Genomic DNA, 23,841 nt, shown 5'->3' on the forward strand with positions numbered 1-23,841 from the left:
CTCCTATTGATGGCTGCTTTTTAAACATAACCAGGATACCTTAAATTGTTCCTGTTGGCCTTCTTATTTTTGGTGTCACTCCTAGACACTTGAAGATCCCTCTCTAAATGTGACGGACCATATTTAATTGTTCCACATTTTCCTGTAATTAACATTGAAGTGTTTTTTACAACGGACACAGGTATTTAAAATATTGCAATAACCATAGTCCTGATGATGACCTCAACGTAAGGAGGTTGAAACGTCGTCGACCAGACAGCATTACTTACGGCCAACTACAGGGTCCTGTGAGACCTTCATGATTATGTGTAAATTATCCATTGTATATAACTCTCCTTGACCTTGAATTTATTTAAATCATTTCGCCGTACCTTGTTGTCACTTCCACACTTTTGTCACTGCGCCGTTCACTTATTCACTTTATTGTCAGTGCACATGTGTTAGTTATGGTTATTTTGAATTGTATATACCTATTGTGTATCTAATTATTAAATCTGTTCCCTTTCTATTCTTGGATCTCTCTTCTTTTTCCCTTCCTTTGATTGAATTGTGTATTGATTGGTCCTCTTATTCATTTTCCCTGTTGAGACATTGTTTTTTGCTACTACATATACCCGGTCTCAGCTGGGCTAACGGGCTTGCTCCTGTTTTTCTTGTACAAGAATGTAAGCCAGTCATCTCATCAATGACAGCGAATAGTCCGTTGTTGTGGCACAGAATAAGCATATCCTTGTACTGTAGATTGGGACTGTGATTCTGCGTGCCTTTGTTACATTCTTCTACTTTGTCAAAGTATAGTGCTCACTAGTGCAGTGCGTTCGTAAAACATTAACAAAATCCATGAGAGTGGCTTCCCATCAGAGATTAAGGACTCAGTAGAACTTGAACGGAGGCTCTGATGTAGTCCTGTAGTACTGTGCTCTAGGCCACTGCACTCTACGCCTACTTTACTCTACACCACTATGTCACTTCACTCTACCCCACTCCACACAATGGCACTCTACGCCACTTCATTCTGTGCAACTCTATCCTACTCCACACAATACCACTCTACTCTACACCATGCTACTCCTTTCCACATCATTCCATTCTACCCCACTCTACTATACACATTGCTGGAAGACATTGGCAAAGCCAATAGTTCTTGCATGGGAGCAACCCATTGGATTTGCAAATACTTGTTTAATAACTCGCAAGTGACCAAGCACAAACACACCAAACTGAAAAAGCTCTGCAAATGCGGACCACAATGTGTGGTCGGTTTGTGGGGAGGATTCTGCTATCCTGGACATGTAATGGATTTGGGATGAGCAAAGGCAGCTAAAGTGTGTGCTTTCTTTTGGTCATGTTGCCAACTATACTCTGTCAGGATAAATAAAAAAAAGTGTTGTAAAATGAAAGAATGTTATACAGTCACTATATGACAATTGAATGAAATAGCTTTAGCCGATATCGGAATTATACTGTTATCTGCTGCAAAAGTACAACAGACCATCCTCTCTGGTATCCATCTATCTTAAGTAATGGAAAGGGTCCAACTAAATTGGGACCCACATTATCATTTTACGGACCTGTCCTTATGCTTCCCCTCCAAATAGACTTCAAATGTAGGAACATGATTTACACTTTTATGTCCCAAGAATTTAGTCAAACTCCTTCCATGACACATTGATGTTCCCCACCATTTGTGAGGAGTAGATGTTTTTATTTAAGAACGAATTACAGCAATCGCATAATAAAAACAATGAACTCAAAGTACTCTAGTCTAGCATGCAGCAGCCCCACAAAGAAAACAAAATTTAAATATACACAGACATTATTTGCAAATGGTTGTGCGGATGATTCCATCATCCATGCAGGCGGTGGTGGTCCAAGTGACGAAATATAGGCTTCTACGAAATTCCAATTAATGTCCAATAAAAAGAAGTATTAACCAGAACATCCTCTACAGCCGCAATGTGTGCATTCAATGATTCTTCCCTAAGGAATAGAAAAGAAATAAAATATAGAAATCTTGTTTAGGTCCAAGTACAAAAGTACACTTGAATTAGGCATGTATCTGAACTGGCATTGTTAGTAACTTAATTTTATTCTTATAGTGACGGGGACGTGAGCTTACAGGTTCTTTCTATATCCCTTGTTGGTCTGCATTTTCATAACAAAATTTAAAAACACGCAAATAAACACTTTACTGGAAGCAAACCAACACAGAACAGTGGCCATCCCTTTATGAAATCAGTAAGAGAACCATTACACTCCAGACCTTCAGTCAGAGGAAGGGCTACACGCTGGATTAGAGCTTGAGATTCCCTGAGCATTTTAAATATAAGATGTTGAGTAACAAGTTGGAAAGGGGGTGGAGTTTGTCTGTGAATTACTATAATACACACATACATACACACACACACACACACACACACACATACGTATACATATGCGCACACACACATACATACACGCACTACACTGAGAACAATAATATTTATATTCCCTACTACCATTAAAAGCTTAGAACGGACACATGGGTTGGGGTCCTTATCCTACAAAGGGAGCAGCAACAAGGAGTGCATGTCTTCAAGGAGCTGGTTTCAGGTTGTGCTATAAACAAGAAAGTGTTTATTTGTTTGAAAGATCAGCCTGAGAAGTGCAACTGCGGTTATGCCGTTTTCGACAACATAGCCTTACAAGTGATGATAATAAATATATTGATTTAGATATTTAAAGATGAAATTATGCAGTAATGCAGCCTTATGCCCCAAATAAAAAGGTTGCATATTGTGGCACAATACTTTTAATGCTAGGTGTGATGAAGCATACATAAATCAATTTCACAGACTATTACAGTAAAAAAAGAAAATCTCCATTCCAAGTGTAAAGCATAAATACTGTCCAATAGCTGATAACAATTCTTATTTTGTAAATTGTGCTGTGCTCTCCCCATCCTGCTTTGTTCCACTACATTTAAATGTGAAATGCTAAAATTATGCAAAAATGAATTATGTTACGTTGTGCTTATTTGTAGAGGGCACTATCACCCGGGAGGGAATCATGGTGTGAGTCTAGGCACCTAGGGCCTCCTCAAAGTCAGGTCTTCAGTTTCTTGTGGAATTCAAGAAGTAAGGAGGAGGCCATGATGTGTAGTGGCAGGTTGTTCCACACTTTAGGAGTGATCTAGGAGAAGGCTCAACCGCCAGATCTGGTTTACTGCATGAGTGGGACTTGTGCAAGTAGGAGTAAGAACGAGCAGAGCTTTCTGGAAGGTTTGTGATAGCAGATACGATTGTTGAGATATGCTGGGCCAGTGTTATGTAGGCCCTGAAAGTTTGGCTAAGAAGTTTGAATTGTGCTCATTTGTGAATGGGGAGCCAATGGAGCTCTTTCAGGTATGGTGTGATGTGAGTGCGGCATGGCAAGTTGAGAGTGATTCTGGCCACCAAGTTCAGAATGGTCTGCAGCCATCTGGTGAGAATTTTGTTGATCCCAACAGAGGGGATTCCTGTAGCCCAGCTTGATTGTGACCAGGGCGGGCATGATGGTTTTCCAGGTCTGATTGGGAGTCTTTTGAAAATCTTCATCGGCATCTTCAGGGTATGGAAGCATCTGGCGGTGATGGCATTGACTTGGGAGGTTGTGTCTAGTTTGCTGTCGAAGAAAGTGATCAAGAGGTTCTTGGCATGGGTGGTGGGAGTAGGTGCCAGTCCTAGCTCTGTTGGCCATCTGGTGGAGTCCTAAGGTGATGGGCTCTTCCTAAAGATCATGATTTCGGTCTGGTTAGTGTTCAGCTTTAGACAGCTGGCCTTCATCCAGTAGGTGATTTCAGTCATGTAGGCATTTCACTTGATCCAGGCACTGGGCGTCTTGTCCACGAGGGAGAGAAGGTGGATGAACAAATTATACTGGCTAGAGGGAACATGTATGTGCTGAAAAGGGTCGGGCTCAGGGAGGATCCTTACGGAACTCTGCCGATGAGGTCCCAGGCTCATTGACTGCGTACTTCCAGTCAGGAAAGAGCAGATCCATCGGAGTGCATGCCCTTGGATTCAGATGTCATCTAGGAGTTGGATTTGTAGGGAGACTGTGTCAAACGCTGCTTAGAGGTCCCGGAGGATGAGGGCTGCTATGTCTCCTCTGTCCAGTGTCATGCAGATGTCATTTGTGGCAGTGTTGAGAGCAGGGTCCATGCTGTGGTTCGGTCTGAAATCAGACTGATTGGTGTTGAGGGTTTGAGGCTGTTGAGATATTCGATTAGGTATCTGTTGATGATTTTCTCTAAGGCCTTGTCCAGGAATGGTATCTGGGAATTTAGTTTGTAGTTGGCGAGGGTTGAAGGGTCCACACAGGGTTTCTTCAACAATGGGAGGACCGTTTCACATTTCCAAGTATCTGGGACAGTCACGGAAGAGGTGGAGACGTTTAGAATGGGTGTGAGCATGGTCCCGAGTATGCTGGGGGTCCAATGGGGGTCCAATGGGTGCCCTGAGTGGATGGACTTCATGGTGGTGGCCGTTTCTTCTGGAGTGATGGGCCATGTGGTTATAATTGGTTCTTTAAAGAAGATCGGAGGCATTTGGTGAGGTCTGTTGGCTGGTTATGGGTTGAAGTTGCTGTAAATGGTGGTGACTTCATTTATGAAGAATTGAGAGGTTGTTACAGAGTTCCTCCGAGGAGGTGATTGAGTTGGAGGCAGCAGTTGGAGATTTGAAATCTTTCACAATGGTAAAGATTTGTTTGAATCGGTTGGTGCTGGCATCGATGCGGTCAGCCAGAGCAGCGAGTTTGGTGGTAGAGTCTTAGGGCGGATTTAAACGTGCTACCGTCTGCATTGTCCTGGCTAATTTTTGCACACCAGTTATACGCAATAGCGTTTCATCAGTAAGAGTTTCTCCATGTACCAGCTGGTCTGTGGTCGGGATCTTCGTGTATTGCTGTGATTGAAGGAGAGAGGATGGATGGGTGGGTGGGTGGGGGAAATAGAGTGGACTCAGAAGAAGCCTCAATTGTTGAAATTCTTGATGGCTTTGGGGAGGCTGCTGGTGTGTTTGAATCAGTAGATGTTGAGAGCGCTGTTCCAGTTTCAGCAGGCTGGCCTGGTGGTGGTGTGTGTAATTTGGACTGGGACAGGGTTGCCGAACTTGACGCGGGCATGGTCTGTGGGCTCGTCGATTCGGGTGTTGTCAATGTTGGTCAAAATAAGGTCCAGGGGGTGTCCGTTGACATGCGAATGTCCCTTTACTCATTGGGTGAGGCCCAGGCTTCCAAATTCTTTGATGAGTGCTCTTGACTCTGGGTCGGCCTAGTCTTCCAGGTGGAATTTCAGGACTCCGAGTGAGATGTAATTGCTAGCATCGGGGGCGAGTGGTGTGATGAATCTGTGATGGTACCTGTGAAGTTGGTGCACACTCCCATTGGTCTGTTGATGAGAATGCCGCTTAGAGTGAAGTTGGTTGTAACAAAGCTTCAACAGCAGGCGTTCCATGTTGGAGGATGAGGTTTATGGATGTAGTGCTGCTCATGGTGTTCTTGTGGATGATCCGCCTCTATCCTTGTGAAGTCCGTCTTGCCTGGCAATGTTGGCTGTGGCGATGTCAAGTGCCAATGCAGGGTTCAGCCTGGTTTCTGTGAGGAAAAGTAGGTATGGGGAATTGTCGTGCAGCAAGTCCCAGATCTTAGTGATGTGTTTGGTGACTGAGCGGGGATGAGGACTAGAGGCCAAGGCCTGCTAGTCTCTCAGTTGGGTGAGAGAACTTCATCCAGGAGATCCAAGACCACCTGCCCTGGAGCCTAGAGTCTTTGTGCCTCCCTGCTTGTCCAGATCAGTGCGCCTTGTGAGGAAGAGCAAAGGACTGTAAGGGGCAAGGTCCCTCAAATAATCCTGACAAGAGGATCCCTGTATTGAAATGTGTGAAGGGAAAGTCGGCAGCCCTCGTATGCCAGAGGAGGGCCGCCGTGATTTTTGCAGTACCTAGTGGACTGTAGCCCGCGTGAGGAGGAAAGCCAGTGACTCTGTATGCTAGGTGGGGCCACTGAGAAAAGATTACCATGCTGAGTGGGCCGTAGACCTTGTGCTGTAGAAAGCCAGTGACCCTATACGCCAGGAGAGGCTGTTGTGAAGAAACCTGGTGTGCTGCTCAGGTCAAAGCCCGTATGCTGGGGGAGGGCACTAGGAACAAGCAAGAAGTGTCACCTTTCATTCTACCCACAGTGAGAAGAACCAACAGAGCTTACCAAGCTTGGAGTAGCCATGACTTTTGGTCGCTGTGGCAGCATGACCATGTGTGAGGATCTTGAGGACCACTGAACGCAGCCCACCTCGGCTGCATGCAAGGAACTTACTGGAGACAGCTGCTCAGCTTGACCACCTGCGTAGAGGGCGCACTCAGGGACTCAGTTGCTCCGATCCTGCTTGTGCAGGTAAGACAGATTTTGGGTCAGTCAGCCTCTTTAGAACTTGCTTGCCGGATAACACTTCAGTGCTGGAACACAGGTGACTTCAATACAGAGTCGAAGTGGAACTCCTGAGACTTAGAATACTAGTGGGGCATCAACTGAAGGCTGCCTATAGAGAACGGGGAATAATTATCGCTAGAGCGAGACGGTAGTGGGACTCTGGAAACCGCCTAAGAAACACTAAAGCTCTGACCTCAGGGGACTGTGAAAGTTGCTTCTGAATGTCGTATTTCCTGTTCTGTTGGTAGTGGTAAAAATAAATACTTCTGTTTCACAATAAGTATTTGACTGGACAATCATTTATTGCTGGCGAGCATGATATGAGTTGTGAGCCTGTTTTCACCCTGTGTCTCCCTCCTCCTCTCCCCGAGAAGCCTTGGAGTGCTCGATCCATGCTACTATTGAGAGTCAAGTTCTAAAGAGGTACTTGGCCAAGGTGCTTAGGATCCATAGATGGTCGGGTCCTGGGACATCAAGAGTAAAATGCTTCAACTCCCACAGCAGGGCCCATTAACCCTGCTTATCCTGTGGCCCTCTGAACGGGGTTCTGACATATATAAACATGGAACCTGAAAAACTTGTGGCTCAGCCTAAGTAGTGTTCAAATTACTGCCATGCACAACATGCCTGAGTTATGAAGACCAGTTCTCTCAGTAAGTAGACATATCACTCTATGGTATATGCAGAGTCATGGTAATAGAAGGTGGCAACTGCACTACAAGCAGAGAAGGTTCAAGTGCTGGCCTATTGTGGTATCTTTCTTTCTTCTCTACCCCACTGACAAATGGATTCTCCTGAGCACAGGAACTAGAATGCTGGGAGCTACTTTGACAGCTGAAATGTGCCGAGGTGAGGCATTGACTTGCCTGACTGAGCTGTGGCTGGGGTATCTATAATAAACATCGAAGACACCATCTGCAAGGTCTCTTGTGGTGTTTATCCAATCTCATACTGGAGACGAGGATGGGATGTGAAATGTGTCACCCCAACATGTTGTTAACAACCGCTCCAGCCTTGGGATCCTTTTCCTTAAAGTACTGTGCTGAATTCTCCTCCGCTAAATATTGTCCAGTTGGACCGACATCTAGTGAATGTGTTGTTTCCTCAAGTGTTTGTTCATGTGGTAGACATATAACAAACATATTAAGTTATCTGAATCCTGGGTTATTTGGCTGCAAGTGTATGTCTGTGGAGTGTGATTTCTAGGCTGGGCATAACTGATTGATTTTCCCAAGGAATAGACTTTAACCACCTCTAACAGCTTCTTGTGGGGAGCTTACTGTGTGCATTCTGTAAACGTTTGATCGGGAAAACAAATTCTCCGCAGTATTCGAAAAGCGAGATTACATGCGGTTTATGCCACAGAAATTGACATTTTAACAACATAGTAACTGTCTTGTGTGGAAAACGTATTGTATGCATCTCGTACACAACGCATGTTAGGGGAAACATGTCTGCACAGAGGTGCATTCACACAATGTGTTGACTTGTGAGAGTATCTCTTTGAGACTCGCTCGGAGAACCCAGTGTATACCGAACACCGTATAGACTGAGTACAGAACTGTACATATCTCATTGTGTGTTTTGGAGTAGAGTTCAACACAGAATACATAAAGTAATCATACCACCTCCTCCTCCAGTTCAGCCGAGTGACCGCCTCCAACTGTGTAGAGTCAAATGACTTAAGGAAAACTCTATGGTTCAGAGATTTCCTGCGGTAAAACATTAGCATGCCATCTACTGGAAATAAGAGGTACTGGGGCAGCATTTACCAGGAAACAGTGATCCACACACTTACTGTGGGTTACTCATGAAATAGCAGGTTATGCAGGTCATTAACAGTATGCTGAATGAGGAACAGCAACTGTTTTATTAATCCAGTGATAGCACACTAATACTAGGAAAATCTCCTCTCGCTCTATAAAATTCTAGTCCTACTTCATACTTAAATATTTTGTAAAGTGATAGATATATAAATATCTAAATTTGTCCAAAAATGGTAGGTTCTGGTAGTCATGTAAAGTTTGGGGGTGATCCGTGCAGTGGGGACCAAGAATTTGGGGCCTATAAATTGAAATGTATGCTTTTTGATTTGGTGTCGGCAGCATCAGTATTCCATAGGCCCATGACCTCTATGTCGGAATCCCTACCTGGTGTTTTCTCCTATCAGGATGACGTTTCGGATTGTAGTAAGACATGTTCACAACATGAGTCAAATTAGTGCTAGAGAAATTCAGAGAATACAGACTAACTGTGAAAACTGGTAAACATAAATTTTGTTGTGAAGAAATCATAGATTTAGGTCATAGAGCCAGTGGAGAAAGAACAAAACCGAAGGAAGAACTGGTGAATTCTATCCTGAAGATGACTGCTCCTACAAATATCTAAGGTCAATTTTCAGTATGAAATTTTCAGTGTGATTGAATTCTACAGAAAATGTATAAAACCTTTGGTAGGAAGATCATTCAAAATGAGAATGTTAATGAAAAGTAAAGTAGCATTTCAATGGGATAATGCATGGGATGATTAGTTTTAAAAATAGTTAGAGAATTGCTCCCAAATTAGAAATGTTTGTTCCTGGAAAGAAGTTTGGTATCACCACTGATGCCAGCTCTAAAGGGCTGGGTGCTGTGCAGTCACAAAAGGATTCCAAATGGAGAGAGGACTATAGCTTTTGCCTACAGATCTTTGAGAGATGCAGAAATACATTATTCTGTAATCAAGGAGGAGGTCTTTGAGGTTCTAGCTAAGGTGAAGCTGATGTGTATGAAAAGGTGGACTCATAGTGATTAAGACTGGGACACAATTAGACCGTAATGGATGATCAGAGATGAGTTAGCAGAAAATGAGGGTTTTCTATTTCATGGTACAAAGTTGATTCCTCTAAATACAATTTGAGAGTAACCAGTTGACAGGGCACATGAAGTGTATGCAAAACCAAAGAGTGACTCAGACTTGATTTCTGGTGGCCTAGTACGAACCTTCAAATAGAAAGATTGCTCAGAAACTGTTCCTCTCTTAAAAACAGCAATAAAATACTGGTCACAAGAAAATCTCCGATGCACTCCACAAACTTACAAATGAGCCCTGGAAAGAAACTGTGGATTAATATTACCGGTGGCCAGAAGTGAAATTGGTGTCTGACTTTAGCTCGAGGAGTATGATAAAATATCTAGAAGAGATTTTTATGAGGGAAGACTTGCCAACATAAATTCTCTCTGAGAACAGGACACATATTTGTTCAAAAGAAATGCAAGAGCATTTAGATAGCACTGGTATCAAGCATTGCCTTTGTGCATTATATCATCCTGAGGCCAATGGCGTAGTAGAAAGATTTAATAAAAATATAAAGGAATGAATCCAACTTGCTAAAGCTGATAGTATATGTTGGAAGGATGAAATAATTAGGAGAGTCAAAGCTTTCTGGTAAACACCTAATCAAACAACACATAGACTCCTTTTGAACTTCTGAGGGGGAGGAGACCAATTTCTAAATTAGTTCCAACCTGGATGAAATGGCAAATGAGCTGGATCGATGTAAAACTCAAACAGTCCTAGAGATGGAGAGTTCAGCCTTCAAAAGGAAAGATAAAGGAAATATGAAGAGGATATCACACAAAATTAATAAAGTTGAAGGTAGGAGATTGGGTCAAAGTAAAAAATCCCATTGGGAGTGACCGGTGGTCAAAATTTACCAAACACGGGAGAGTACTTAAATTGTTCCGCAATGATGTGAACATTCAAGATGGTAAGATCTGGAATCTAGGGCGAGTAGTTAAGTTTCATAATCCGGTAGTAATACTAACATTTCAAAGACATCTGAGGACTAATTTGATAATCAACACTTTATGAAGGAAAATTACAGCAGAAAGGTGAGGAAGAGAACTGATGGAGATGTTCCATGCAGAATGAGTGTTCATGCAACTCAGCCACCTAGACATTTGAAGGAGTGCATTATATATTAGATATTACTGTGGAAGATGTTGTAATTTCATTTCACCCATCTCTTACAAATACTACAAGTTGCACACCTATTCATTTTGTTTCAAGTTATTGTTGAGTTTCTATGTAATTCTCGATCTGAAATAGTACATGGTTTCAGCTCTCCTTAAGTGTGTATCTAATTCTTCCAGTTTTATAAGATATTATATTGTGTTACTCCCTATCCCTCTTTAAAATGCATAAAGGGGAGGTGTGTGATAACCTCCTTTATTCCCCACCCCAGTGACACTTGGATTCTCCTGTACATAGGCTCTAGAATGTGCTACTTTGACAGCAGAAATGTGCCGAGGCATTGACATGTCAGACTGAGATGTGGCTTGGGTGTCTGTATTAAAGCTTGAAGAAACAATATGCACCTCACACCTATATAAATAACTCCAGCAAGACCCCATTTCCAGCTTACGGTGATCCCATATCGTCCACAGGAAACTGCAAAAAGCTGCATGCAGCACTTTTGCACTGACCAGACTCCAGGTCAGTGCATCTTCACTCATGAGACCCTCTGTACTTCACTCGAATTTAAATGTGTCCTTAGTCTGCATATTGAACCAGGCTGGTCACTTCCCTTAGGCTGTCACCTGCAGAGATATATGCCCAGCCAATTAAGAGAAGTACCCCATCATTCATAATGCTCACTCAGGATACTACTTTAGTGTTACATTTCTGCATACTTGGCGAGTGTCTCTGAGCTCTCTGAAGCTGCCTTAAGGCAGCATGTCAGTGCCATATTAAACACCTGAGCAAACAACCGTGATTTTATGGGTGGCAGGTCCTGAACACATTTACTTTACACTAAATCTACTTACTCAGAACCTCACACCAATTGACACGGCCAGTCAGATCATCCTCAGAAAAACGCCCACATTCACATCACACAGGTCCATGCGTGGTTTATATGAAACTGTACAGTTGCTGATTACCAACAAACTACTGTACCATAAAATACATGTTGCAGCTACAATTAAAGTAACAAGACAATGAAATGCCTACCACTTCCAGCTTGCTTTTCGGGACTCTGCATATGCAGTTTGTTCCAAAGTTAGTATCACGAGTTTGGATGCAGCGCAGGCAACATAAGTTTTCGTAACCCTGTTTCTTCCATTTTGCAATCAGGTTTTTATCTGCATATCCTTCTCGAATGCAATAGTCGTAGAGTTCTGTAAAAAACAAAAGTGCAGGTCACATCTTTACTCCAGACACCCAACTGAAGGCTGGTAAAAAGTAACTTGAACAGTACTTCAAGGCTATGCTTCTGGTGTTTTTATGTAATTTTAACCTGCTTACAGAAAAAGGTGACTGAGGCCAGGCATCACATTAAGACAGTTCTTAATTTGAGCCTGTGGTTTCCAATGCTCGGTACCGGCACTTAATTGTCAACACTGGCACTTATGACAGTCTGCTGTTTGTCTAATTTAGAGAGGAGCACAAATGTAGTTTATTAATTCAATATACTCAGTCAGACCCACTGGAATTCTGAGTTTCTACAGCTTTTTTCACATAATTATGGATTTGCCACATAATTCATCGTCTCCTGCATAATCTGCAGATTTTATTAACCCCTTCGACGCTCATGACGGAACGGTTCCGTCATGAGCGTCGGTTGAGCTGTGCTCATGACGGAACCGTTCCGTCATGACCACGCCCGCGCAAGCAGCGCTCAGCACAGCGGGGGAATCCGCCCCGCATGGAAGGGGTTAAAATGAATGGTTTCTAGCCCAAACGGATCAAAAGGTACTAAAAACGAAGCAACATATTTGTGCACAGTGAAAGGCCCTTTGCAAATGTTAACTGGTCGTCTTTCATTTCCTTACTTCTATATTTAGTTGTTAAACTGACACTAATGAGGTAAAATCTTTCCTTAGAATGTATTACAATGTGTAAAAATGACAAAATAATGAACACTATCAAATAAAGTGTTTCATTATGCCACATAATTTGCCTTTTCTTGGAACATAGTTAACCCAGGCACCTAATCTGCTGCACAATTCCAGTGGCCCGAAATATAGATTATTAATGACCGCCATTTTTATAGCTTTGGGGGCCTGAATAGTCCGAATTGTCACACTTGTAGGAGTGTGAAGATTAGAAGTTGTGTTGGTACTTGTATTGGCAGCGCTGGCAGGAGCAATGGGTGGATCAAGCTGCAGTGGCCTCCAGCAGGATGGAAGTGGAGGAAAAGAGAGGAAGGAGGAAGAGGAGGGGAGAGAGAGGGGAAGAGAGGAGCAGGGGGATAGAGGGGAAGAGAGGAGCAGGGGGAGAGAGGGGGAGGAGGAGGAGGGGGAAGAGAGGAGGAGGAGGAGGGGGAGATGTATATCTCTAAGCACTGCATCAAGAGGATAGTTCTGTTAGCCCAAACAATGCCTTGCCAGCATGCAAAATATAAGAAACTGGTAACTTAAGGAAAGTGGAGACTGCTGATTTGGGCATGGTGATAAAGTTATGACATATTAATGTTCAATCATTTAATCCGTGGCTTTCTTTCAATTACCAGCTGTCATCAGCCCCAACCCTCCTAGGCTGAACAAAACAGATTTTCATTGCCACAGAGAGGTCTACAGGACTAAGAATAACATGGCATTAATTTGTAGATCTTGCCTCACTCCCCGAGTTATAGACAATACAATATACTGACGCCTGGCGGTGGAAGACATGTATTTAAAACATTTAACATGCTATTCTAGCATGTATGCTCCATTATCACTTGCTTGCCATTTGCTGTGGGTCAAGGTACTAGTAACGCAAAACTCTGCCCCAAAGACTTGCCATCATAGTGGCCCAAGAAAGCTGCCAGGTAAAATGCATTCAAGGGTGCAGAGGGAAAAGTTGGGATGACAGTGGTAACTCATATAGTAAACAAACATAAATGACGAGGCAATGGTATTCGTCTCATATCCCATTCAAAGTAATCCATAATCCATTTTATTAACCTGTCCCAATGTAATTTTGGAGACAGGAACAGAGAAATTGAAGGGGCACTTAACCTAATAGACTGTAAGACATCACTGTGTCAAATAGGAAAACATCCCTGGAGTCAGAATCCATACATCTGTGCTCAGTGAAAGTATAAACAGGTGCCGAAGTAGCAGCCTCGCAGATGGGCAACATAAGAACCCAATATATGATGGCACTGACAGACTTGCACAGAGGGCCTCAATCCCTCTGGAATTGATTTTTCAGCCATCCACACCACATAACAATGCACGAGATGACCCCAATAAAATAGTGTTTTTCTAGCTGTAACGCCACAGATTAAGTTGTGGCAACTGACCTGACAAATAAGCACTTTTAATGGTCATTAGGAGAGAAAAATAGGAACTTCACTAGCACAGGATTCATGGGCACACGAGAACCACCTTCTGCAGCAAGGATCGTGGTAAAAGGACAGCCAGCCTGTTATGGTTGAAAAGATTCATGTTCTCTTGTAATGCTCAAAACATGCACAAGAAGCTACCTAAAAGAGTAACAAGCTACTGCTAGATGTAGGAAGCCACAGTTGGTTCAACTCACCCTAGAGTAGTAGCCAAAGAATATAGAGACCTCTCAATATCTGGTAGTTCTGTTCCATGGACCCTTATGTAGAATGACCCAGAAATACTCAGGAGACCAAAAGTTCTGATCATGATGTCCAACACGACTTTTCTACTGCTTTAATTGCTAGTTAGCTCTTCCAGGGAAGACTTTGCTGGAAAAGCGCTCCTCCTCCTAAATGTTGTCTAGCCTGAAGCATAGAGTTCACAGCTGACGAATCAGCAAGCTAGTGTACAGATGTATGCTCTCCAGAGGTGTTGAGACTGTGGCAAGTTAAAACTCACACTGGATAATGAACACAACTAACTCCCAGTTCTTTCTACAGAAAACTACTGTAATTTAAAAATCATTCTGGCTTGCAATGATTGGGCATAGTTAACAGTATTTTGTCCATGTTGACCGCTCCAGACCGAGAAGACAGGAATTATGGTGAGCTGAGACAGCTATTAGGAACAAGCTTTACAGCTATTCTATGGCAGCAGACACCCCACAGCAACTGACAGCAAGCTACAAACATTGTTTGGTAAACAGTAAGCTCTTCAGTTATATCTGAACCCAGTGATAATAGCATGTAAAACGTTTGTGTGCATTATTACCATAGTGTCCAAAACGGATTGAGGCTTTACTGTGCTTACCAAGTTTGATTTTGCCTTCTATGTTAAATGGAGGGCACATGGGTGCAAAATGAGCACAGAAACTCTTTGCCGCTTTTAATGCCCAGAATCACCTAATCGGGTGATAAAATTGAGACAATTCCTATTCAAAAAGAATTTGCATCAAAGTGGTTTGCCACCCAGTAATGCACCAAACTCTAGATGAGTTTTTAAGTTTCAGCCACTTACAGTTATTACAACATTGCAACCAACGGAGAATGTTGCTAGAGACACAAAACAGAGTAGAAACCTTGAGCAAACTGCATGTGTCCTTCCCAACATAAAAGGCATTAATACATTCATACCCAACATAAAGCACAATACCTCACAGTGCGCCACAATTAAATTTTTTAGAATTCTGAGGTTAACCCATAACACTTTTCTGGCAATGCAGCTTTGCCGTAAGGAGGGACAATTGTATGGAAAAAAATGAATGTATAAATAGACAAGCATTGGCATAGCCAATAGGTCTCGCCTTTGGGACCTTATAAGTGTTTAGCCATGTAACACTTGATGTTGTTGCACCAAGGATATTGTGCTGGATAACTAAACACTTATAAGGTCCCAAAGGCGAGACCTAATGGCTATGCCAATGCTTGTCTATTTATACATTCATTTTTTCCATACAATTGTCCCTCCTTACGGCAAAGCTGCATTGCCAGAAAAGTGTTATGGGTTAACCAATGCTTGTTTAATGAAGGCTTCTCAATGAACAAAGAAGGAATCACAAAAGTCATGCTCCAGCTATCTAACAAGCTATTTTCCCTCATATGAAACAGTAGCTACTTCCACACTCTCACTGCATTTGTCTTCAATGAATCCCTTATGTATTTTGGTAAATGTACGCCATTGCGCATGCATCAATGTTTTTACATGAGAGCATTTTAATGCTGCCGGTCAGAATAATAGTCAGAGCTATACAAAAACTTGCCTTGTCCTGTGGGAGAATAAAAAAAAAAAAAAAACAACAGACAGAGTGCGCAAACCACATTTAGTGAATGATTAATAAAAAAAGAAAGCAAGAGAGGGCTGTGCACGAGTGAATAACAAATGCTGATATTTTGAAGCACTCACGTGCTTGTCACAGCAAAAGAAAAACACACTGCTGGCACTGCAATTGTGTGTTTGCTGGCCCGTGCCGTGCACGAGTGAATAACTAATGCTAATATTTTGAAGCACACACCACACGCGTGCTTGTCACAGTAAAAGAAAAACACACTGCTGGCACTGCAATTGTGTGTTTGCTGGCCCGGGAGTGGTGCATGCGTGTGTGCGCAGTCTGCTCTTTTTGGAAGCACATCCTCGTACTTGTGGCGCGCTCCCGCTAGGTGGATGCCGCCACATGCACGAGTATGTGCATCGAAAAAGAGCAGAGCGACGGCTAAAGGTCATCCTATGCAACGCATGCGTGCTGCGTAGGCGAGACCTAAAAAATGCCAACTGAATGCATCTAGAGGTTTTCTGAAAAACTGACTGAGAAGGCATTCCTCTCTCATTATTATTTTCATTTCCTTTCTCAAATTCTCAACAATCAGTAGTTTACAGATGGTGATGAGCCTTCACACTTAAGGTAAATGTTGCTGGACAAAAATCATGATTCATCAAATTAACATTATGCATGAAGAGACACCATAATATTTAGAACTTTAAAATCCTTCACAAAAGGATTATTCTGAAGACACGTTTAATTGAACCAAAACTATGACGGGCAGGTAGGTCTCGTTCAATTTGTGAATTAACTCAATCAAAAAGGTTTACCTCTGCTAATAGCTTTCCTCTTGTAAAAAAGATCAAAGATGTAGCGAGTTTTCTGGTGATGAATTCGAAAAATAGGCCATAGAGATTCAACTTTCCTTTTTCCTTCATGTGGATCAGTCTCAGCTGGGAACAGAACAACAGAGACAAATTCAATTTTCATTTTAAAAGTCAGGACATGGCCACACTGTATTAAACTGTAGACTTCCTCACTTTAATAACTCATGTGAAAATATTTTTAAATCATAAACGACATTTCAGCCTTTGTATTGTTAAATAAAATACAAGTACTGCGAGACACTCCATTTGAATGCTATACATTTTATTTGTGCAGGTTTTAATGACAGGAGTTTGGAAATAAAGCCTTCTGGCTATCTATCAGCCTATGGTTCCAGTGGCGTCTAGCATTAATAAATTATGGTGGGGCACAATGGCGCACAACTCCCCATAATACGGAACAGGAGCACGATTAACGCAGCACTTCTATGCCTGGCTGTCCGCGAGCAGGAAAGGAAGGACTTCCCTCCCTGCTCAGTGGAAAGCGATCTAACCAATCTTAGAGCTGCGCTCATCAGCATGAGAGTAGCTCCAGGAATGGTTGGAGCGGGCTAACCCAGCACTCATTTTGAGGCTGGAGGCCTGGGCTGCAATCTCCAGGCTGTTTCACAGCATTTGGACTGCTGGGTCTACAGTGCGCATGTCAGGCTGACCGTCGCAAGATGTCCAGCCAATCCGACATGCGCGCCATAGACTACTGCGTTCATCCTGCATTTGAAGGATCGAGCCCGCCCCCACCCTCGCACCATACAGCGCGAGCTGGTGTGGTGGCAAGTACATAAAATGGCACTCACATGCCATTTTATTTGTGTTTGCCTGCTGTGCTCGCGGCAGGAAGGGCAACGCTCCTCCGCCCTTGAGGAGCCGCCGACCCAGTCTGGTTCTACGTCAAGAATTTCAACAAGATGACCTATAACTACCAAATGAAATAACTGGGTCTGCAGGGTTATACAAGGCCACCCATAATTGAGCTTGGCTTTCAACCCATCTCATCTAAGCCACTGGACAATTGTTCAGGTAGTTATGTGGCCAGTATTAGCAATGCTAAACACTAACCTAAATGCTTCTGCTATAAATCTTTCCAGACGGTTTGTTTTTTGTAAACATTTAAGTTGGTAGCAATTTAGTTTGGAAAACTGAAGACTTTAAGATCAATTGGTAACATGGACACATTTGATTTTTGGGGGGGAAAATTAAATAAATGAGGGTAGGGTTACATTCCAAATGGCTAACCCACAAAAATATACCGGTTATGTCTCGCATTGCAGTTGAAACCCACTTACATTTTTTCTCTTTGATGCTCTGCTCATAGCCTCCCATCACAAAAGACATCAAACACCCTGCTAATGTGTAATTCTAGGTCTTAACTTAAGGTGACTAAAGACTACAGTGCGGTTGACTGCCAATTGATGTCCTCTCAGAGGTCACCAACGAAAAGCTTTCATATACCTAAGATTTGCTGTCATTGTGTCACAGGCATGCAAGATTAGGATCCTAATACTGTGTCCCTCTTCGACATCTTTAATAATTGGCTCAAGTAACTGTATATTGCCAACTACTGTTCACAAAATAAGTCTTATTTTCTCTCTATTATTTTCTTTGTCATTGTCTCGGTCTTTGAAAATTGCATTTTTACTAGTTGCTTCTTGTCTTTATTCTAATCTTTTCACTATAATTTTTGGGATGTTTCTATCAAAGTGACCATATGTTTTTGTTTTGAGAAAGAACATGTTGCCCTTTATTTGAAAGAAAACTATGCTCTGAGAATGTACGTTTCTTACCCGAAGGAAAAAGCACTAACAGCTAATCACATGCAAGATCATTTTAGGGGCAGGGAAAGTAAATACTGGCTGCCTTGCAGATGGTCACTTCACTAGCTACTGGAGCAAAATAGTATCGAGGTCTGAGGTCTAGTTACTGCCAAGCTCAAGGAAGATCACTTAAGTGTTAATAAGGAATTAGTGGTATGTTGGTGAAGTGGAGTAATAGCAAAGTTGTGAAAAATGCTTAGGTTAAATATGGTTAGTGTCAAAAGTAAGCTTGTGACTCACTTATCAAAAAGAACTCTGTAACACTGCAGAGTTCACGGGCATTGGTAAAGTCAATAGGTCTGGCTTTGGTTACCAACCTTTTGTCTTTGCCAGTGCCTGTTTTGTTTGAATATAGTTTTTGTTCAGGTCACTCTCTTAGAATAGTGTTTATTAAAGAAAAAAATCAAATATTCCCACCCCCGCATGTGGGCACTTGCGCATATACAGGAAACAATCGCTGAATGGTTTTATAAAAGAAAAAAAAGTTTAACGATAACTGCCTGTGTGCGCAGAGACATGCACACAATTGGCCAGCTGTTTTTTAGGTCTCGCTGAGCCAGCGCATGCGCTGCTCCGAGACATTTAGTATCGGCATTTTCAAAGTGCTGCCACAGCCGGCTTTTGGTGGCCTAGCGCTTGCGTTCACGCGCGCAGCCGCCATTTGCCTCCCTTCCAGCACTTCCCGGCTGACCGAGCTTAGCCATGCACGATTCCCAATGAAGCTCCCGCAGGTGCACATCACCGTCCTATCTCCTCAATTAAAATATACGTTTTTCTGTTGTGATGTCATGAATTGATGGGTCTTTCATGGTTTAGGATGTCACTTAGCACATATTACCGAATGACGTACAATCTTTAATTATTTATGCAACTTCAGTGATTGTTTTTGAGTAATTACTTGGTGGTTTTTGCTAATTGAGTTCTCAATAGCAATCTTGAGCGCTACATGCTTTTGGGCATTGTCATATTGCACTCAGGCTTTCCATCTATTATTGTTAATTAAATCCTGACCCTACTTGCCACTAAAGAGCCTCTCACAGACTCTCTCACAGACAGACACTCGCTCACAGACAGACACTCGCTCACAGACTCACTCTCCCTCTCTCTCTCACTGACTGACTCTCTCACTGACCGACACTCTCTCTCACTGACTCTCCCTCTCTCTCACTGACCGACACTCTCTCTCACTGACCGACACTCTCTCTCACTGACCGACACTCGCTAAAACACTGACTCTCGCTTAGATTGACTCTCGCTTAAAGACTGACTCACTCTCACTGACTCACTCTCTTTCACTCACTGACTCACTCGCTCACTCACTCTTATTCACTCTCACTGACTGACTCGCTCACTGACTGACTCTCCCTCTCTCACTCACTGACTAACTAACTCTCTCACTCACTCTCACTGACTGACTGACCTTCACCCTCCTGTTATTTATGCCCCCCATAACAAAACAAAAAAAACACAACAAGCAACCATTGGGACAGGCATATACAAGTTGCCAGCATTGAAAGGACAAAAAAACTCAAGACATTATTTGTAATACTTTTTTAATATAGTCGTTTAGTTGTACATAATGCTTTTTTGGTCATATCTAAGGTAACAAAAATTCTTCTGACACTTCTTTATTATAACTGTTCAGCATGCTGCAAACTTCTGTACAGCACAGCTTAAAAACATAGGTAAAGTCAATATCTCTGGCTAACCACTTATAAGTTCCCAAAGGCGAGACCCATTGGCTACGCCAATGCTGGTGTTATAATGTACTTAGGTGTTACTGTAGTTTTTCACTTTAAATATTGTGTTTTACTCAAAACCAAGTGCTAGAAAACTTTATATTCCATATACATTATGCAAAACAGCAGTTACAAAACCATGGTTAAGTTGCATGTCTTAATTTACACCACCACCAACACGCTATATCTGCCCACCTCTAATGCATGTTACTCCAGGAGAGTTTTCCCCCAAGGTGGCAAACCTAAGTGCTAGCCTGTGGGTTGTAGATGAGTAGGGTATCTGATAATCTGTGACCATAGATCTTTCCCAGCACATTGTCTTGATCCCTTTGTGGGAGTGGGGCATAAGCTGATTTCGGACCAAGGAGATCATGCCTCTTCTGTGAAGGGTGCGCTTTAACCTTGGTGATGCCGTGGCAGTTGGAAAGAGGTGTTGATATTTTACCCTGGGGCAGTGTGCATGTTTGGTGTGATGGGGTGTTTGAGTTTCTCACCTTGCTTTTGCCACAATACAGCTAAGCTGCGAGGAAGAGGGTGCGGCACAACGACCTGAGCTGCCCACTGCGGAGCGGAGGTCAGGGTTCGAGTATCGGCTCAACATCCTGCGATTCTGGGTACATCTTGTCCCCGTGCCTACATTTCAGCGCTTTTCAAATCCTTGATTTTTATTGTTCTGGAACTGCTTATTGTGGTTGTCCGTTTTGGAACTCAATCTTCTAATGATGATGCGTTGAACCCTTTATATTGCATGGATAAAGGTGGACGTTTTATGCTGTCCTTGTCTGTATCGTAGTGGGTCATCAGGGATCAATTCTTCACTTCCACTATGCTTAACAGCAAATAGATTGTAATAATTTGTCATTTTATCATTGTGTGGCTTCTCTGACACAGTGATTGTAAACATGGTGATTTCAGCCTGCAATACTTTAAGATTCATATACACAAAAATATGATTAATTGAATAGCGACTATTACTGGTAGCAATTCAGAGTAGTTATTATAGGTCTGGCTGACTTTTCGTGAGGAGGCGTAGGAAGGTTGTATTAGGTTACCCTTGTGACCTTATGTAGTGTAAAGGTTTTGTTTGATAATTAAGGTTTATAAACTTTTAGTTGTCGTTCACGGCCTGCATGAGACAATCGATCAGTTGCCTCATCAGAAGCCACATTTCTTGAACATTCCAGGAGGGCTAATTCTTGATCAGTAGTTCTTGATTTTATATATCAAGAACCATGCAGAATATCTGAGATTTTCTTGAGTGTGGCCAAGGGCAACATTTAATCATCTGAACAATGTACAAAGATTAACATAGTAGAAATGAGACAGACAGGGAAATACATCCTGACAGGCTTTATTGATGTGTTGGTGTATATATATGTATATTTAGTATACAGTGGCATTCACCGCTGTTTAGTTTTAGTTGGAACCTGGTTTCCATAAGAAAATGATAATTTGGTTTTTAATAACTTTGGTGGTGTTTGACGAATTTTCATGAAGCTTTCCACAGAAGTGGTTTAGCCAAATAGCTCCTTCCTGCAAAGTTTCAGGGTTATTGGGCCAGCAGTAAAAAAGGAGGTGGCCCACAACACATTTTCTCGAATAACAAGCATTGGCATAGCCAATAGGTCTCGCCTTTGGGACCTTATAAATGTTTCGCCATGCAATAGTTGATGTTGTTGCACTAAGGATATTGTGCTGCATAACTAAATACTTATAAGGTCCCAAAAGCGAGACCTATTGGCTATGCCAATGCTTGTTTTTATTGTATATGAAGACATGCAAGAGGCCTGAAGCAGTGTAGGTGTGGGTGAGCTGCCAGGCCCAACTGAAAACAAGCATTAGCAAAGCCAGTAGGTATGGTTCAATGTTCTAGCACGTGCAGCATTAGCACATTGGAGTGATACTCAGCAGGAGTGGAGAGAAAGGGCTACCGTTGTAATGCAGTCTCATGTAGTTCAAGGCCCGCACACGTGGCTTAAGCTGCGCACGGCCACACCAGGCCCTGCGGCCAAACCCATTGCATGTGACCACACTATATATACGGCCAGATCCCTGCTTCATACAGCTAAAGGCTGGAAGACAGGACCAACAGACACCCAACCCCACTGCAGAGACCCAATGAACCCTTTGTTTTCTATATTTGTTTATATATATTTTTTAATTTTCACAAGTTCTGCAGTACTCCCACTGTACCACATTTCTAGCTTCACTGCCCTATGGTGGTGCCGTACTGGACAAGCTTCCCATAGGTAACTTGCACTGTTGCTGTGGGACCATGGGGTGAAGCTTGAACGGCCCCTGCCTCAGGGTAATACTGCAGGGGGTACCGCAAGAGTACGGGTGTGTTGAGAAAATTGGATTATTGTTTGGGGTAGTTGTGAGACCTCAACAAGTAATAATGGAACGAATCTGCATCAGGTCGAGTTAGTTTTTTAAAAATCAAACTTCAGCTCAGTCCTGGGAAGCTGGGCACAGAGCAGTCAGGAGTAACTCAAAAGAAAACAAGTGCAAAGTATTTATCAGTACAAAAACATGTAATATGTAAAAGACAACACAATAAGATACCCACTCCAGTTTATAGAGATAGCATTTATTTGTAGTTCTCTCGCTGGCAGTGCATGTGCTGTCATTGCGAGGGGTATTGTTTACTACAAACAGCTTGTAGCCCACCTATTGCTTACCATTTGTTGGCATCGTTGTTATTCTTTGCTGCCTCCTAATTGGCCAGCTCGTGCCAGGCATCGCTTCCTTTTCTGTCTGTGGAGCATGGACCAAGCACATATTGAATCAGGCTAATTAATCCCTGCCCGCTGCAGGACCAATTGCTGGCCAGATACCGCAACTTATGAAGCACACTGCTTCCTAGTGGGTGTGCGCTGTCAAAGAAGTTTTAAAGAAGGCTCCTTTTGACAGGAAATTAGACTTCTGGGACTTGCCGGCTTTCAGTGTGCTTGCGTATTCCACTGATGTCTGCCTGGCAGGAGGAGTTTATTTAATTCAAAGCCGCACAGGGTAGTTTTGTCTGCGACCGGGGCACTTTCCGCAGCACACTAGTCACACAGCTACAGTCTGCTTTCCTGCTGCACAGGCATGTCCCATACATTCCAACGCTGCTGCTGGAGCTTTTCTCGAAGGCCATAACTGCTGATCGGGCACATACCCCACCTACTGCACAAGCAGCCTGGGATAGTGAACTGGGGGTACACATTGAAGATGCACAATGGGGGAAAATGTGTGTGTTGCTGAAATCCATTTTGAGTAATGCCAGATTCAAATTCACTCACGTTAATTTGCTCCATCGCACATACATCAACACCTGTGCTCTTGAATAAAATGGATCCTGCTCAGCCAGTCAGCTGCACCCGATGTCGGAGTCACATTGCTTCCTTTTTAGGTCTCGCCTACTCAGCGCACATGCGCTGCATAGGCAAAAAGACCTTTTGGAATGGCTTCGGCTTTTCAGCCAAAAACGTGCACGCGTTTCATTGCCTTCAATGGCAACGCGTGCACGTCTGGAGATTCACTTACGGGAGCGAGCGACTGGCGCCATATGTTATCAATTATCGCGGTGCCAACTGCTCGCTCCCGCAAGTGAGCGCGCTTGTGCTGGTTCTTTTAGTGGGTGACTCACGGCTGCTGGGTGCTGTGGGGTGCCTCAGAGGGGGCTCAATGAGATGAAGCGGACGGAAACCGGCAAGCAAGTAAATAGCCACGACGACCGCCACCTCCTCTCCCCAGATGCAGCGTTCAACGTTTCAGCGGAGCGAGAGCGAAAACCTGGCCGAGGATTCAACAGGAGTCTTCCAGCAATCAATCCTAAGTAATTAGGTCGTCTTAATAGCTCCTGGA

At 43.0% G+C, this 23,841-nt stretch overlaps 1 protein-coding gene across 3 annotated transcripts in view; it reads right to left on the reverse strand.

The window, feature by feature from the left end:
* Positions 1–1,668: 1,668 nt before the first annotated feature.
* Positions 1,669–23,841, reverse strand: part of BUD31 (BUD31 spliceosome associated protein) — a 50,419-nt gene continuing 28,246 nt past the window's right edge. For all 3 annotated transcript variants that reach the window (XM_085629130.1, XM_085629129.1, XM_085629128.1), the window contains exons 3-5: positions 16,389–16,511; positions 11,440–11,606; positions 1,669–1,980 (exon numbers count right to left, since the gene is read on the reverse strand). In XM_085629130.1, the coding sequence (XP_085485256.1) occupies positions 1,930–1,980; positions 11,440–11,606; positions 16,389–16,511 (341 nt within the window). In that variant the 3' untranslated portion in view covers positions 1,669–1,929. The remainder of the gene's footprint in view (positions 1,981–11,439; positions 11,607–16,388; positions 16,512–23,841) is intronic.

The sequence above is a fragment of the Triturus cristatus genome, chromosome 10, assembly GCF_964204655.1.
Source record: "Triturus cristatus chromosome 10, aTriCri1.1, whole genome shotgun sequence".
NCBI lineage: Eukaryota > Metazoa > Chordata > Amphibia > Caudata > Salamandridae > Triturus > Triturus cristatus.